The 16481-nt window shown below is 41.2% G+C and overlaps 1 protein-coding gene and 1 long non-coding RNA gene across 4 annotated transcripts; both read right to left on the bottom strand.

Moving 5' to 3' along the window:
- Nucleotides 1-2379: 2379 nt before the first annotated feature.
- Nucleotides 2380-2780, bottom strand: lncRNA:CR44708 (long non-coding RNA:CR44708). The gene is made up of 2 exons (NR_123954.1): nt 2632-2780; nt 2380-2547 (listed from the first exon to the last, which is right to left on the bottom strand). It is a non-coding gene; the product is annotated as a long non-coding RNA:CR44708 (long non-coding RNA).
- A 508-nt stretch (nt 2781-3288) lies between these two features.
- CG7378 (uncharacterized protein) lies at nt 3289-14722 on the bottom strand. 3 transcript variants are annotated; one of them, NM_001298492.1, is made up of 7 exons: nt 14565-14722; nt 14172-14401; nt 8998-9057; nt 7464-7633; nt 7273-7401; nt 6758-6882; nt 3289-6248 (listed from the first exon to the last, which is right to left on the bottom strand). In NM_001298492.1, the coding sequence occupies exons 2-7, from the start codon at nt 14187-14189 to the stop codon at nt 6043-6045; spliced, it is 708 nt and encodes a 235-aa protein (NP_001285421.1). In that variant the 5' UTR covers nt 14190-14401; nt 14565-14722; the 3' UTR covers nt 3289-6042. The 3 variants fall into 3 exon arrangements, with proteins under 3 accessions (NP_001285421.1, NP_001097027.1, NP_573341.1); NM_001103557.2 differs by having other exon boundaries at nt 5074-6248; nt 6758-6855; NM_133113.2 differs by lacking the exon at nt 8998-9057 and having other exon boundaries at nt 5845-6248; nt 6758-6855.
- Between the last annotated feature and the right edge of the window lie 1759 nt (nt 14723-16481).

Genomic DNA, 16481 nt, shown 5'->3' with positions numbered 1-16481 from the left:
TCCCGCCGTCCAGATCACAGTCTCCCAAAAAAAAAAAAGAAGTTAGGTGTCAGCAGGCTGATCGTCCCCCAGGTGGGAGAGGGCGTGGTCGTAATTTGCTCGCTCCGAGGACTCAGGTAGCAAGCTCCACCAAGTTCCACATGCCATGTGGCAAGCTCCTCATCGGTCTGCTGGCCCCACTGCCTCCCTGATCGCCTGTTTCGCTGGACACCTTAGCCTTGGGGCACGTGGCCATCATTTGGGTTCGGGGTCAATGGCTGGCGATGGACCAGGATGGATCCTGGTTTGCAGGTAACGAAAGTACAAAGGACTTTCAAAGCTAACAGGTCCAAAGGTTAAGCTAAAACTTCAAAGTCTATCAGATGTTAATATTAGCATCCATATATGTACAAGCTCGTTTCAGTTTTATTTAATAGTTTATAGTAATATAATATAATATATGTAGTTTACATTCACTGTGTCGTCTACTACTTTTTAAACCGTTTCGGCTTGACGCTTAAGTTAATATTTCGGTGATCGGTTTTTTTTTCACCCGAAATCGTTTCTCATGTTTCGCTTTTTTGTTGCTCTTCTCTCTGTCAAACCAGCACCCATTCCCTTTTTCACCACTTCTTTCTCTCCACAATACACTCAGAAAAAAAGGTGTTCATAACTAGCCTAAGCTTAAAGTTCCATATCGTTCGAAATCGTATTTTCGTGCAGCAGAACTTACATATTTAAATACCTTGTTGGTATCAAATCAACAAGACTTATATGTTAAAATTGAAAAACTGTTTCTAAATGCAAGATCATTTTTTAAAAGAGTCACCATCTAAATAAAGTGCAAAATCAAGTGCATCATTATTAAATGAATTTTAGCTGTAATATTAATATTATAATAATGGATTGGGGTCACCAAACCTAAATACTTTAGTTTGTGAGATCGTTAATAAATAGGTCATAATTAAACAGGCTTGAGTTACTATCAGATATTTCTTGGATACAAAGTGAGCTGCTTTTTTTCTCAGTGCACATCTGGGGACCCCCCTCGAGCCCAGTCCCCCGCCGCACCCCTCGTTCTTGTCTGGCACTTTGCTATCTGGCTGTAGATTTATTGTGTGAATTGGCATTGACAAAGTGCATTTGATTGGTTCTCGTTGCGATGCGTTCGGCTTGCGTGTCCGTCCAGCTTCCCCCAGCACCGCCCCCTTGCCGCCCCTTGCCGCCCCTTGCCGCCCCTTACCGTTCCAATGTCCCCCCTCCCCCTCTCCCCCACTGCCTGCTCTCGTACCCCCTCCAACCGACACTCACTCACTCATTCTGCTTGTCTGTCGTTTTTAATGTGTTTTGATAACAATTCCATTAAAAGTGAAGAAGTTTATAATAATAATTTCGAGTAGCCGGAGAGGCTGGACGGGCCTGTAGCCTGTAGCTGGTTTTATTTCTTTTTCTCGGTCAGATGATGTTGCTGCAACGCCGTGTTCCTGTCAAATTGCATTGATTTTCCTGGTTCTGTTTCGCTTTTGGTCGATACACTGCGAAAAGTAGGAGAGTTCAAGCTTCATAATAATCCAGGGTAATTAATGAATAACAGATGGATTTAAGTTATTATATTATAATTATTCTAACAAGCTCATGTTACTAGTACTATAGGGTATGCTTTAGTCGAGCCAGCGCTGGCACTTTGATTACTCTTCCCTTTTTTTAATTGATTGTTGTCTGTCCATCACATCACACCGAGCAGATAGATGACCATATAGGATATAGCATAGCATATATCTATGGCTAAGTGCGTGCTTCCGATGGGCGAATGTATATATATATATATACATACATATATATCGGAACGATGGCATGTACAACGCATACGTACATGCTATATAAGTTAACCCACATGCCATGTGCTTTATTGCATTCAATTTTCTGTTGCTTGTCAATTAGTTGTTATTGCATTTGTTGTTATGTGCATTCTCATGTTCATTTGTTGTTGGCCAACGCATTGTTATTGCTGTTGGTGTTGAATTTGAAGCCAAACAGCCAAAGTTTTAATTGGCTGCATTATTTATTGTTTTTCACTCCGTCGAGCAGCCACAAATTTACCATCCCTGAATCTGCATCTGCATCGTTTTCATCTGGGATTTTCCCTTTTTGAATTTGCCCATTTTCGTTGAATACCCAAAATGCATTTAATATTTGCTCAAGCGGCGTGAGCTTGGGCGCTCCGTAAGCCCATCCAAATTGCTGCGACTCCCAAAGCTCCTGAGCTCATTAATAATTCCGCAAAAAATATAGAATACAAAAATCGTTTTACAAAGTTTAAAAATGAATTGAAATTTTCTTAACTTTTATTATTTTGTGAGCACATTTAATTATGCGCTTTCAATCGAACATTTCTGTACTGGCATATTAATCACTATGGCCGCCTGTCCGCGTAGTGACGATGCGCACCTATTGCGACATTTCATTCCCTTTTTTTAACTTCGCTCATTGGATTGGATGCTTCCATTGGAGTATGCTCCGCGAAAGGGATGACCAAGTGGCGACAGGATGTTCCCGCGATATTTGCCTCTGGAAAAACGTTGCAGATCCGTTTGAGAAAGTGCAAAATGTATGGATTTTTGGATAGGAGTTAACATTTACACAAGTACTTACGTTGGACTTTGCCATCCTCGAGGACGATTATCCAGGAAACACCGTCCGGATGGATGAGAAAGATGTGAAAATAGGTGTATGGCTTCAGCTTCTCCTCTCGCCGTCAGTTTCCTATATTTTTATGCAACAAGCCCGGCTGTTAAATGTATAATAATATTTATATATATTACAATAATAGTTGTTGCAGGTTACGGTAATATTTCCAACAAAAAAAAAAAGGAAAAAAACTTATTTTAAAAATTAAAATATTAAACAGCCATAGTGGAATTCAATCCGAAGGATATCTGCGCTGGCACGGATATAAATAACTTTACAACACACATGCAGGTTCCGTAAACAATTACAGGTGCTCAAACAAACCCAGTAACAAGGTAATTCCCCCTGTGCCAACGGAAACCTGGACTCAACATGGCAATCTATCTGCTCCTGATTCGCCAGGACCCAGCTGCTGGGCCATCAACTATTTGTAGAGCTTAAAAGGACAATTCGAAGGGGAGCATAGTGGCAAATACACCAGGAAAAATGCAATGTGCATTATTTATGTGCAATATTTAATTTGATTTTTAAGGCGCAGAATGCATCTTATTTGAATATGAAATTTTATTTGGTGCCGCCACTTTCTCAGCTAAAATTTTGGCAGCAGTATGCATATTTATTGTCAAATTTAAGTAAGCACTTATTATGTTCTGTGTACACCGAAGGTTTGCCCATCCACACCCCGCGTGAGTAGTGTGTGTACTTATAATTATTTAACTCTTTCGCATGTAAAATCCTACCCCCCCGATCCCAGACCCGCCCCATTCGCCACATGGAGAGGCAAACATAGCGCCAGATGAAGATTAATTATGCGAGTGGAAAATTCGTAACATTTTTCATGCTTAATCTTATAGCGTAATTCGAAGGACGAAGCACAAGCTGCAAGCAAGCTGAAGAGGTGGCACGTGGTATAGAACAAAACTAACTTATTAATAATAATAATTGTTTCATGTGCATAGAGTCCTCATCTATTTACCCACTCCCTCGTATTCCATATCCCGAGCATGTGTCACCCTCTGGAGCGAAGGGACATGGACGAGGATGTGTGGATGTGTGGGGATGTTGGCCATGGTTGTGTATGGTCTATGGTCTATGGTCTATATCGCGGGCTCGAGGGGCCAGCTGTTCTGTTCCATGAAGTGCGGGTCTTAAGTGTGGGCTTTGAAAAATGATTTCTAGCAGCTTAGGTCGAGGCCTGGGAAACCGAGAAACTAGTTTAGCGATGGACATTCCCGCGAAGCCAGTCGAAGATACCAACAAACGCCGCTGGACATCGTCTCTTTTGCCATTTGACCTGATCAAGCGAACCAGTGTGTAAGCAAGCTCCTATACGAATAAGAAATGCACTACACTAACAATTTGTAGCTTTAGGCATACCAACTTTCATGTACATTATAGCATCTTATTAAAGTTGGTCATGGAGCATCTCTGAGCATATTCTGTGACAAGTTTTTAATTTTCCTAGATAGCGCAACACCAGCGCAAGTTCGTGATACATAATAGTGACTACCACACACAGTGCTTTGATTTACTATTTATAACACATTTTAAGGTATTAGCACCCCGCATACCAATTTTCCTAGATATCGTATCAGCCAAAGTCGAGTTCCATCAGCCTAGTATGCATGCATACGAGTCCAAGCTACATTTGTGCACTCTAAACAGACTGTTTTTGGGATCTTATGGCTGACAGAAGAGTTTGTACCTCGAATACGATGTTCTGTTGTTGTTCCATTTGTTGTTCAACGACTTTTAACAACTGCTACCTGTTTAGGGCTTAGAGGAATTCCATTTCGGGACCACTTAAGTGGCACCCGCTGATCCCGACCTAGCCATGAACCCCGTAAACCCCGTGAACCCCGTGAACCCGAGCGGAGACATTAATTTTATTGTTTTGACTGTGCGCACGATCGAAATCTTTGTGGTGGCTTCGTTGGATTCTGTATTCTGGATTCTTCTAGTTTGTGTGTTTTTTCCAGTGGGTTTTCGGTCAGTTCGCCTCAGTTATTGATAGTTCCAAATTAGGGTCAACTATGCGGTTAGCAGCAGCCCCAGTTCCAGGTAGCCAATATCATCTGTTTTAATTACGCGCCGAGGTGAGCCTGGTGAGTCCAAAACCTCGATAAGAAAATGCCTCTGCAGGTGTTTCCAGGCAGTTAGCAGGCGCAGCTAATATCCGATACCCCACAACACCACAACACTCGGATGGTACTGGGATTTCGGATTGGGAAATGGTGGGAACTGGGGAAATCGAATTCAATTTCCTTCACACTTCACCAAAGGGATCTATGTGATTTAAGAACTGGAGCAGTTTTCCGCTTTCGAAATCTACAAAAAACTATCATTAAGATTTGAAGCAAGATTCTTAAATATATTCCATTCGTTTAATCCATATATGACTTTGTTCTTGTTTTGGTTTTTTTGTTTGTTTTTTATTATTAATCACTCCTTAAGTTTACTTTTAGTTTTAGTTACTTGTTCTGCTCATTTGATTTGGTTTAGTTATTTGTTTCGTCTGCTCTTAAACATCGTACATGTTCTAGAAAATATGAATTTGGTTTTATTACATTGTCCACACTTGGTGTATACAGTATATATATATATATATATATATGTATATATATATATATGGTATAGGTGTATATAACGCATGCTTGTATATCCGTTACACAGTTATATATCAGTATATATGCATCTGGTTACGTTTGTGTCCGCAAACATTGTTCATGATCTAGTTTCAGCTCTTCTTATATATGTAGGACTTGGGCTCGCTATAGGGGATTGGGAATTGGTGTATGGGATGAAACAGAACGTTAACACAGATACAGATGAGAGCCTTAGAAAAAATTCGCATAGATGTGAGTCCGGAATACATGTATATAAATCTGTACGTCTAGGTATAGGCAAGGTATATAGGTTGATCTCGCCTCATATTGCTTCGATCGTGGCTCTACCAATCTAGGTCTCTAAGTGTTTGTTCGAGTGAGTGTGGAGATAACTTGATTCCCTTCTGGCTGGTTGTGTATATCTATATACTCGTACTCGTACTCGTATTAGTCCTATAATATGGGTATGCCGCGATTATACAGTTTTGGGGATGAACAGTTTATATATATATATATATCAGAAGACCAAGTTACCAGTTATAAGTCGTTAGCTTTGTAGGCTTCCATTTTTGTTTAGAACAACGATTTTTCATTTTTCATTTTTCGATTTTCATTTCATAATTGTAATCTTTTATCTTGTATCTTTTTCATTTTTCATTTGGTTAGTTGCCGGATCCCCTACAAGATCCATGCCATTGCCCCCCGTTTACACTCTCCCTGGATCTTTGGTTGTCTCTTAGGCTCCCCGTCAAGTCCCACAAAAATCGTACTAGTAGGGATACAGGTTCTTGCGCTTGAGCTCCATGTCCAAGTCGGCCAGTTGCTGCAGGAATCCATCATTCGGCCGGATATCGCGCCTCATCCGCACCGTGCGTATCGCGTCCACCGCCGACATCTTCCGGCAGATCATCAGGTAGGCCAGCACACAGGTGGCCGATCGCGACATGCCCACCAGGCAGTGGACCAGGATCTTGCCTGCGGAAGGAGAAGCGGTATAAGTGGGAAGAGTTATAGGTAATAACAATCTGGTAAAGGATCCATAGTAAGCTTGCAAGAACTGGATATAGTGGATATAGCTTTCTTTAACCTAGACACGCAAATACTTTTTAATTTCCTAGTCAATTTGATTCTTTCTGATTTGTAGAACAAACTACTAGATACTAGTAAAAGGGAAAGATCTTCGGGTCACCTTGCTGCATATTGGGGTCACCAAATGTAACTTTACCGAGTCACAACCTTTCCCTCCAGTTAACATTGTTGGTGGTTAAATCTTTAAAGGAGTTACATCGTCTAAAAATATTAATATTCTTTTTCAACAATCACTCAATTGATCTTAAACATTTCGAGATGGAAAGCCTCTGGGTTACCATAGGCGAAAACCCAAGTGCCATCGGCTCCCTTAGGATTTAAGATTGATTCTAATATTCCACTGATAACATCCATTGTCTCTGCTTACCCTGGACCCATTACCCATTATCACTTACCGCCGCTGCTGATGGCGCTGTCGATGAACTTGGAGGCCACGTAGAAGTAGCGCGAGATGTCTGTCGTTGGGGCATCGACCATGGGGAAGCCCATGTACCTAAAAACACAATCCTTATGGCTGCGTCTATTGCACAAACAAACAAACAAACACACACACACACGCAGTACACACAACAAACAGCAACAACAAAGTTGAGCCAAAATCGAGATGATAATGGATAACGGTGATGGTGATGTTTTTGTTGCAATACAATGATAATGAAGTGTTCCACAAATATGGTATTTACGAGGGTGGAAAAGAGATTAAAAAAAAAGAGAAAGAAAAACAGGAATAGTTTTTGAAAGAAATTTTGAAATGTGCAGGTGTGCAAAATCAAATCGAAATCAAAACAAAATATGAACAAATTTTGAACGAAAGTTGGCGCAAATTTGCATTCCTTTCGATTGTTCATGTTGTTGCCTCTTGTCGGTTCAGCAGCAAGTGGGCTATCCCACTCCAGATCGTTGGACTAACCTGATGCTGGGCATATCCCGGTAGTAGCTGTGTCCAGTGTCCACCTGACCATACCGACATCCCTCGGCCGCGTTCAGAACGTGGGTGATGCCCATCAATCTCAGATACGTTTTGTTTTTGGCCGCCGCACTGGAATCAAAGGTGAATATCGTAATTGCGGGGATTGGCATCCAACTAGATCGACAACTTACGCATCACCAATGTAGATGCCCGGATAGACCTCATCACAGTCAACGTCATGGATGGCGCACTCGGCGCGTCTTAGTCCTGGAAGAGCCCGGCTAGGAGCCATCGAGTAGTGCAGGACTCGCTGCAGCTGGCGGCCTGTGGTCTGTTCGGAGGTCTCCAAGCGGCTGGGCGACTGCAAGGCGATCGAGAATATATAATACATATAATATATATATAAGATATATGTAATCAATGGATTCAATTCATATTACACACACACATCTAACGAAACACATGTGGATTAAGTTTTAGTACATGATTAAGCTATTAGTTTCCGCATTTAGCTAAACTCCTCAAAGATCCATAGATAGCTAAAATATTTAAATATTCACAATCCCATTGAAAGTTAATTTGAAGAAAGGACCTCAAGGAAAAGCAGTGAAGCTTTGGCCTTCACAAAGATTCCCCAATACTTAAAAGTCCTTCGATAATTAGATTTCGTGAACATTTTTGGCAGGCTTCTGAGGATTCCCCCTGCCATACCACATGACCTCATCGTTGTCCCGGCGACAATTGCCAAAAGAAAAAAAAAAAATGGAAGAAACAAAAAAACCGGGAAATAAAATGCCTCGCCTTGCAGATTTATGGCAAAGGCGAAGGTCGCCATTTGGTTACAAAAGATGACAAATCAGACGGATTGGCGGAGGTGGAATCGGAGGATTCCTCAGATACAAATGTACATATATATCCATTTATATGCCGTTTGTCGTCTGACAATTTCAGGGACAGAAAGTGAAAACTTTGTCTTGCCTTTTGTGATGTTTTATATTTTGTTTTCCCTATTCGAGACCATTTTGTTGGCTATCGACTGTCTGAGTTGTCATAATACCATCATCTGCGAAATGAGGGGGGCGGGGGGGGGCGGACTCGAAGGGTTCAAGGGGCATTGGTGTTCACGTTTCGAAAACTTTTGCTTTTTGTCGCGGCATGCGACCCTGAAATTGAAAATAAGCGAAAAACGTTGGCGGGATCGAGAGAGAAAATCATATGGTATGAGTACATATATACATATATATATCATATATAAATTTAAAGCATCTGTCGCCAGAGTTCTTTAACATTTTGCCGCTGATCTATTGTGACTGATCTATGGCATATATAGCTCACGGCGAATACATCTTTATATTTAAATTTATATTTATACTTATATATAGTCAGCGATTGAGATTCTTGCCTGTGTGTGGGTTAATTGTTCTAAATCTGTTGATGAAAAGCGCACAAGATGTGGACATTATTTATAGCATTATTCTCGCCGTGGCCTATATATCCGCCAGATACGAGTGTTATGTACGTGCTGTGCCACCAGAAGTAAGCGAAAATTAGTCTTCAGCTTCGGTTAGTTGCGGAACTCGAGAAAATCACAAAACAGCACAAACTTACTGAGCAAACTTCTGCACTTCAGACAGCACAATTTTAAAACAAAGTTTGGGTTTCACACTCAAAAACAAAAAAAAAGAAAACGCATGCAAAGATACTTTTCCGGAGGAGGGGACAAACCTGATAATAGTGGGGACTATATCTATCGCCGATACTGCTGCTGTATCTGTCTGTGAGAAGCTGAAATAGTTAGTTTAATAAATCATAGGGAGAATAAAATAATGCTAAATTAGAAAATAACTAATAATATAGATAAATGGCGAAATATAAATTAAGTCTTTCCAATGCGTAACACAATACGGAAAGTATCTGCAAAACAACCTAAATATATCCCAAGCATTCATTCTATGCATCAGGTGAAAACGGAAATAGAGAGAGGCAAAGGTAGAGCTTTTCCTCAGGTGAGTGTGAAGCTGCGCCTTGACCTTGTCCCCCTTGCCAAGAAAATTGCGCTCCCACCCACCCACGCGCCCACCGATTTGCATCTAAAAATAGTTGATAGAAACACAAAATTACTCACCGATGTACGATGAAAAATCCGAACCGAGGCGCAGAGAAAATATCTAATGGAGCAAGTGGAACCCAGCAACGAATTTGTTGTCTGTGACTCATCCCACGCCCCCCACTATATATGTATATATATATATATATATATATCCATTTGTGAGGCCCGCATGACAAGACAATTAGCTGGACACGACAAATCCAAAAAGGGGGGAAAAGGCGAGAAGCGAAATGCCAGATACGATGGCACAACAAAATCGAAAAGCGAGTGAAAAACACTGACATGATTGAATGTCGGCGCGGTGCCCCAACTAATCGCCAGCATACATGCACGGATATAGTCAGATATATGGCACTTCCATTCCCGCTCCGATATTGTACACCTCCCCCCCCCCCTATGCCAATCACCCCTCGCCCAGTTGTCGCTGAGCGATTCGTGCGAGTGAATCTCAAACTATTGGCAACTTTGAAAGCGTTCGTATCTTATTATAGCCGCTTTGAAAAAAAAAACCGTCGACAGCCAAGGGGCCAAAATACCTGAGAGGTGTGTTTGGCGGGGGTGGAAACTACGAGGCAACTTTTTCCACTTTCCACTGTTTCACATGGCTAGTGTTTATTAAAATTGGGCACTTCAATGGTGATACCTCAAAGTCGACTTTAAAAAGGGAAAACAATATTTCTAGAGCACTGCATCATAATCTAAATACAATCTAGTTCTCAATGGAGGAGGCTATGCCATAATCTCCATGCGATTGCGTTTGGGATTGGGATTGAGCTTGATCTCCTTTGCCACCGATGGGTGGGTCAATTTAGCCAGCCAGCCAACAGCCAACGATTGACCCACATCCGCTCCACATGTTGCGGCCTGCAGGCGGCAGGTGGCAACAGTTGGGCAACTGCTTGACCTCTGGGCCTGACACAGTTCTCGGCTTTGGATCCGATTGCCTTCTGCGACTGCAGGAAGTGCAGCAAACTAAATGGAAAATGCAAGAACAATGCCACTGTGCAACAAAGTGGGGCACGAAGGCAGAATGGCGGGGCGTTGGGGTATGGCGGAGGTCTGAAGGGATGGCGGCTAGACAAAGCAATCAGCTAAATAAACTAAACTAACTAAGGAAGGACGTGAGGGGAAATTATGCGGTCAGCCTTGCGAGCTTGCCTTTCACTTGAATTGCTTTAGGTTTGACTGCTACTACCAAGGATTCATAATAGCGATTAACAATTTCATCGAAATTATATACAAATATTAAAATTCAATATAAATTTGGTGATCTATACTAATAATAATTAGTATGGTATCTGCGTACATTTTCCATGCACATATATTTATGAAAAGTTTTTTGTAATTTATTCGCAATTTACTTGCTCGGCCTTGAGCGGAGAAATTCCCAGAAATAGAAATACGTTAGCGAGATGAAAAACACGAACAACAAATTTCCCAAATTCAATTTTCAAGTGTGAAAATGCTCGGCAGCGAATGTTGGAAATTAACGCAAACCAAAATCAAGAGCAACAATTAATTTTCGAACAAAACGAAAAACGAAAAAAAAACAAGGAATTTACATTGCTTTTTTTCGTCTGGCCAATGGCATTGATAAATCCGTACATATAATATGATAGATATGATACATGTGTACATATATACAAATCTGTCTGTGCATTCATCTATATACTTGTATCTGCATAATCTGCATAGTTTTTGGGCACTCGACAAATGCAAATCGCATTGACATGCAAGCCAGTATCCTGCAGTAACTTTTTTGTTATTGATTAAACAGTCAACGAACCAACGTCTACCCCCCACCCCCCTCCCTCACAAAAAAGGAAAATGTAAACAAAATACCCCAGATAATTATGAAAAAAAAAAAAAACAACTGAAAGAGACATTCCTCACTCGATTTCCCAACATTGAAGGCGAAAAACTTTGGCAGCTTTGGCAGTTTGGCGAATCAACGAAACGAAGCCAAAACGATTTCCCACATTGCAAAACTAAATTTCAATTAAATGCGCAATTCATTCGCTGCTTAATTTGCCTTTTAAGGCGGGCACGTTTATGGCTTGCGAATGAATGATATGTAAAGTATAGTATGGTATGAACACATTTCCCGAGTTGCCCATCAAAAAGCTGTCTGCCCATTCAGAAGGCAATCCATAAATTTATGCATCTGTCATGCAAATGAGTTGGGCTTCAGAGGGTTAAGGATCGCCACTAACCGATTAAGTCCATAAAATTATCAATTAAAGAAATATACGTAAGTGGAGGATGCTTAAAATCAAATAGCAAAAATACCTGCGACTTTGGGTCAATATTTAAAATCGGAATAAAAAAGGGGATTGTGTACATTTTTTAAACTATTATTGTAGTATATAAATGCTAAACATGGGGAGGTATGAAATATATGCCCATAAAATTATTAATTATAAAATTATTAATAAGGAAGTTTATTGCATTTATTTGATATCATGCAATATTTGGTGTATCTCCCATTTTCCCCCATATCTATACGAATATCTCTCCCATTTGCGAAGGCCAAGCACAGATCGTCGATCGACCTTGAGCTTGGAAAAACGCATTCCCCCCGTTTTGGGTGGGTTTCTAGCTCGATCCAAATGGGGAAACGCTTTCAAGTTGCCGCCATTGACTTCAGCTTCTGCCGCAGCTGGTACAGAGCGAAAAAAAAACTAGGCAGATATTGTTCGAAAATGTGGCATTAACTGTAACGTACTATATCCGATCAAGTGCACTTAGTATGCAATAAAAAATATTTAAATATTATAAAAATAATATGAAATTATAGCCACAGATCATAGCTCGCATTTTAAGTGTTGTAAAACTCTTACTGATTCGATGAGACTTTTTCTGAGTGCAGCTCCGAAGCGCTTGCCTTTCGCTTTCTGCTCAATCAGGCGCAACAGCTGCGATGCGACACGCCCACAATCGGCACAAAGCGGCTATATATAGTATTTACCTACAATACACACAATATGTGGGCCTAAACATTGCTCTATCGATTGTTCAATTAGCGCTCTCGATGGGCTTGACACTGAGCCAGCAGCACTGGCAGCGGAAAACGGCGATGACATTGACATTTTAGCTAAGCTCTGTGGCTCTGAGTGGCTGCCATAGGTCTATATATACATCTATATATTTATATATATATATATATATCTATATAGACTTAACAGCTCTTCACAATGGCCATTACACGGAAGCCGGGCAATTAATTTCAAGCCACCGTTTATTTGAAATGGAGGAAGAGCGGGCAGGAACTTAACGCGCTTCACTGCCTCTGAATTCATTAAGTTTTCGCATTCGATTTGGGTGCCTCAAGTTCACTGGGCTCTGTTTTTGCTTCTGCTTCTGCTGTTCCTGCTGTTTGGCCCACTTTGTTTTGTGTTTTATAATCAAGTTAATTGGTCCACGCGGCGTATGAGTAATCTGCTTTAGCCAGCCCACAAAGGCCCAAAGCCTATTACCAGCGATCCGCGTTTTTTTTTTTTTTTTTGGGTCAATCAAATCCAGTGCAGCGTCACTAATTCGGTTAGTCTAATGCTAATGCCCAGTGGGTAGCTCTTGTGGCTGGAGTTTTTTTTTTTTTTAATTAGAACGAAGGGTCTCCGTTAAATGGCGCTCTATGAAATGAAACACTTTAGATTCGATCTTGTACTAGTCGAAAGTTGTGCAGTAAGAATCCCTTAAGAAGTAAGTATGCATTCATATGTATACAAGTATACTCCAAGTGTAGTGTTAAGAAACCAAAGGTGTAGTTTTAGTTACAAATGGGGAGGCTTAATTCTGGGAAACCTTTACCCTGCGCACAGCAATTCCAAGGACATGGTGACCCAGCGCACCGTGCAGTGGTGACCCAAAAAAGTAGGCGCCAAAAGCGAGTTAATGCCAGGATAATCGCCTGATAAAAGCCACAGACAAAGATGGTTATTTAACGACCCACATGTTGGGAATAGTTTGATGGGGATTTTCGGGTGGTTGGTTGGTTGGTTGGTTGGGTGGTGCGCTGCCACGCCTTGGAAAGGCACTTGAACTTTGCATTTGCATTTGGAGGCCATCAAATGGGCGGTGGGTGGTGGGTTGTTGGATGGTGCACACATGTGCCAAGGCCTTTGTCCCACAGAAAATGGAACAAATTCTATTTTCCTTAGCCTGATTTTTTGTGTCGTTGTTCTTTGTGGGTTATAGGTGAAGTGGTGGGTGGTTGGGCGGTTGGTTGGTTGGCTTGCCTAGGGTGGGCAAATTGGGTCAGCGGTGCGAGAGAAAAGAAGACATGGCCAAAGATTGAGGCAAGTCAAGGTCATCATCATCACTCGCCAGCGCCATCGTCATCAGCTGTTTTTGACAGATGCCCGAAGTCAGCGTCGAAAAGTCTGCCACGCGGTACTTGACAAAGCAGCCCGCGCCACGCCCCCATCCACTCATTACACTGAGCAAAAACACTTCAAATGGGATATCAATATTGTTGACAGGACATAACAAATACATAGGACAGTCTAGGTGCTGGACCTAGCCCACTTATCAATGTTAACGGCAGTCTACGTAGTGACGAAGCGCACCACAGGCGCTAAAATTATTTCCGTATTTTGTACTCGGATTTCCTATCTTATGCAAATATTCATCAAATTGGGCATTTTTTCCTTGTGCCTGGATTTTCCCTCAGTGCTCTGTACACTTTATTACTAACCTTATCCGCCCACTTTTCCTGTATTTTTCTTTAACCCTACCTTCCCACCTTCCCACCTTTCCACCACCGTTTCCCCATTGTCCTTTTGCTTACCGCATATCTCCATGACATCTTTGTGGAGTGTGTGTTTTGGGTTTGTTGTGTTGTTTCGGCTGTGTGCGAGTCCTGCCCCTGCTGCTTTCGTCACCGTTGGCTCCTGGATTCGCGGATATCTGGATTTTGTGGATGGGGATAGTTGGCTGGATGGACTGATGGTTTGATGGACTGATGGAGGGGGTCGCACGTTTGCGGTGCAGCGCTTTCGTTATCCTCTCGGCGAATTCCTTGATTGATTCGGGTAAATAGTGACAAGTATTAGGATCAAAGTGCAAACAACAAATAAGAGCAAGAAGATTTTGCCAGCCAGCCAGCCACACGCACACACACACTCGGCCACAAATAAACACTCTCTCACTTAAAAAAAAAAAAAATCCAATTGTTAACTACCTTGATGTTTTTGCCTTAAAAAATTCGATTTTTGTGGCAGCTCTCGCTTTTGGCTGCTTCTTGTCACTCTATCACTATTTCTATCTCGAGTCTATTTATTTATCTCAATTGTTTGCTGTTTTTTCAGCGTTCTGGCGACGGGCACTTTTTTGCGACTGATTCGCGGTGCCGCTTTGGGGTTGTTTTCTAGGCGCCGAAAGCTCGCCCGCCCCCTAAAAGCGGCCCTGTGACGTAGGCGCCGCCACAAAGCTTGCCGCTCGGCTCTCTTTCGAGCTGAAGCTTTGCACGCTCCGCACGTGGCAATGCGCTCACTACACTCACCGAAATCAGTGCACAATAGCGGAAGAACAAACAAATAATCAGAACTTTCATTAGAAGAAGTACATCAATACGCTTCCAGAAGATTACAAATGATATAGCGAATCAGTTACATATGTATATTGAATATATGTTATTGGATCTTGAAATAGAATAGTTGCTAGACTCAGGTTATTAAGATTTTGTATATGCATACACATATAGCATCTATGCCAAAATAATCTATATTTTTCGCCATAAAGGTCTAAAATCCATGCAATAGATCATAAACTATCATTAAGTTTAAGGTGTACACAAAGGTATCCGTACAACTTCTTGTTGAATGGTAATGAATAGGTTTACCCCATTAATTTCTGCAAGTGTAATCCGTGTGTGGGTTGCCGACACCCACTTACGCATATGTAAATATTTTCGTAGTTACATTAGCTATTTACGAGTAATTCATTTACATATCCAAGCGATTCAGCCGGAGAGTATTGGCGAGAGAAAGGTACAGAGAAACAGCCCTGACGGGGGCCAAAGCTTTGCGCCAAAAAGTTATCGGCCAAGTTCAGATGCCCTCGGAACAACTGAACAACTGGGGGGTTCGAATTTAACGGGACATCTTATCGATACCAACATATCGGTATCAACATTTATCGATCTGATTGATCAAGAGCATTAATCATGCTTTACGTTGTTTATACTTCCATTTTCAACTCTGTACAAGAACTCATCGATCATTTTCAGAGTTATATTAAACGGGGTTTTATTATTGTCAATTATTAAAACGATAAAATGCCTAATTAATCATTAGATCATCAATCATATGTGACTCACTAAAGCAATATACTTTGAGCAAAATGAGTGAAAAGCTCTTTCAATATTATTCGAAAGATGCTCTCTCCCTTTGAGCAAAATGACTGCGAGATTCGAAAATAGAATGGCAAATATATTTAAGTTGAGAGATTAAATAGCTTGGGGGTCTTACTCTTTCAATAGTCGAGCGATGACTGATCACGAATAATTCCAATGATCTTAGCTGAAGTAAGGAAACTCAACCGACTCGAAGGTGCTTTCATTTCAAAGGAGAGTAAAAGGAAAGCGATTGTCAGCGATAAAAGGAGAAAAGGCACTAAGAAAGCCATCAAGACATAAAGTAGACAATCAGTGGTGGGCATTTTTAATTAAAAACTTCATTTTACAAGTGACTTACTCTCGTCGACAACACTCCATGCCAAATGACAATTGATTTGTGCATCCGCTTTTGTCTCTGGATGCCAACAATCAGCCAGCTCCCGGCATGAATGGAAATTTAAAAGCCATAAATCTTGTGGATTTTATATCATCTGTAACTATGGCAACAACAGCGTTGCAATCAAATTAACCATCAAGAAGCAGGAAACCGTTCCCATGCTGCAGTGCTGTAACATAGCGTTTTTGAGTTGAATTTGTTAAATTAAATGGCAAATCAACAGATGCGTTCAGGAGAAAAGGATAAGCCACTGTAGTCATCATTAACAAGCTAAAAATTCTGGATCGGGGTCACCAAGCTAATAAATAATCAACATAATATTAAGTTAACATGTGACCACTCTATAAAGTACATCACTTGAAAAT

Source organism: Drosophila melanogaster, chromosome X (genome assembly GCF_000001215.4).
Source record: "Drosophila melanogaster chromosome X".
Lineage (NCBI taxonomy): Eukaryota > Metazoa > Arthropoda > Insecta > Diptera > Drosophilidae > Drosophila > Drosophila melanogaster.
This window is presented reverse-complemented; position numbering and strand designations above follow the sequence as displayed.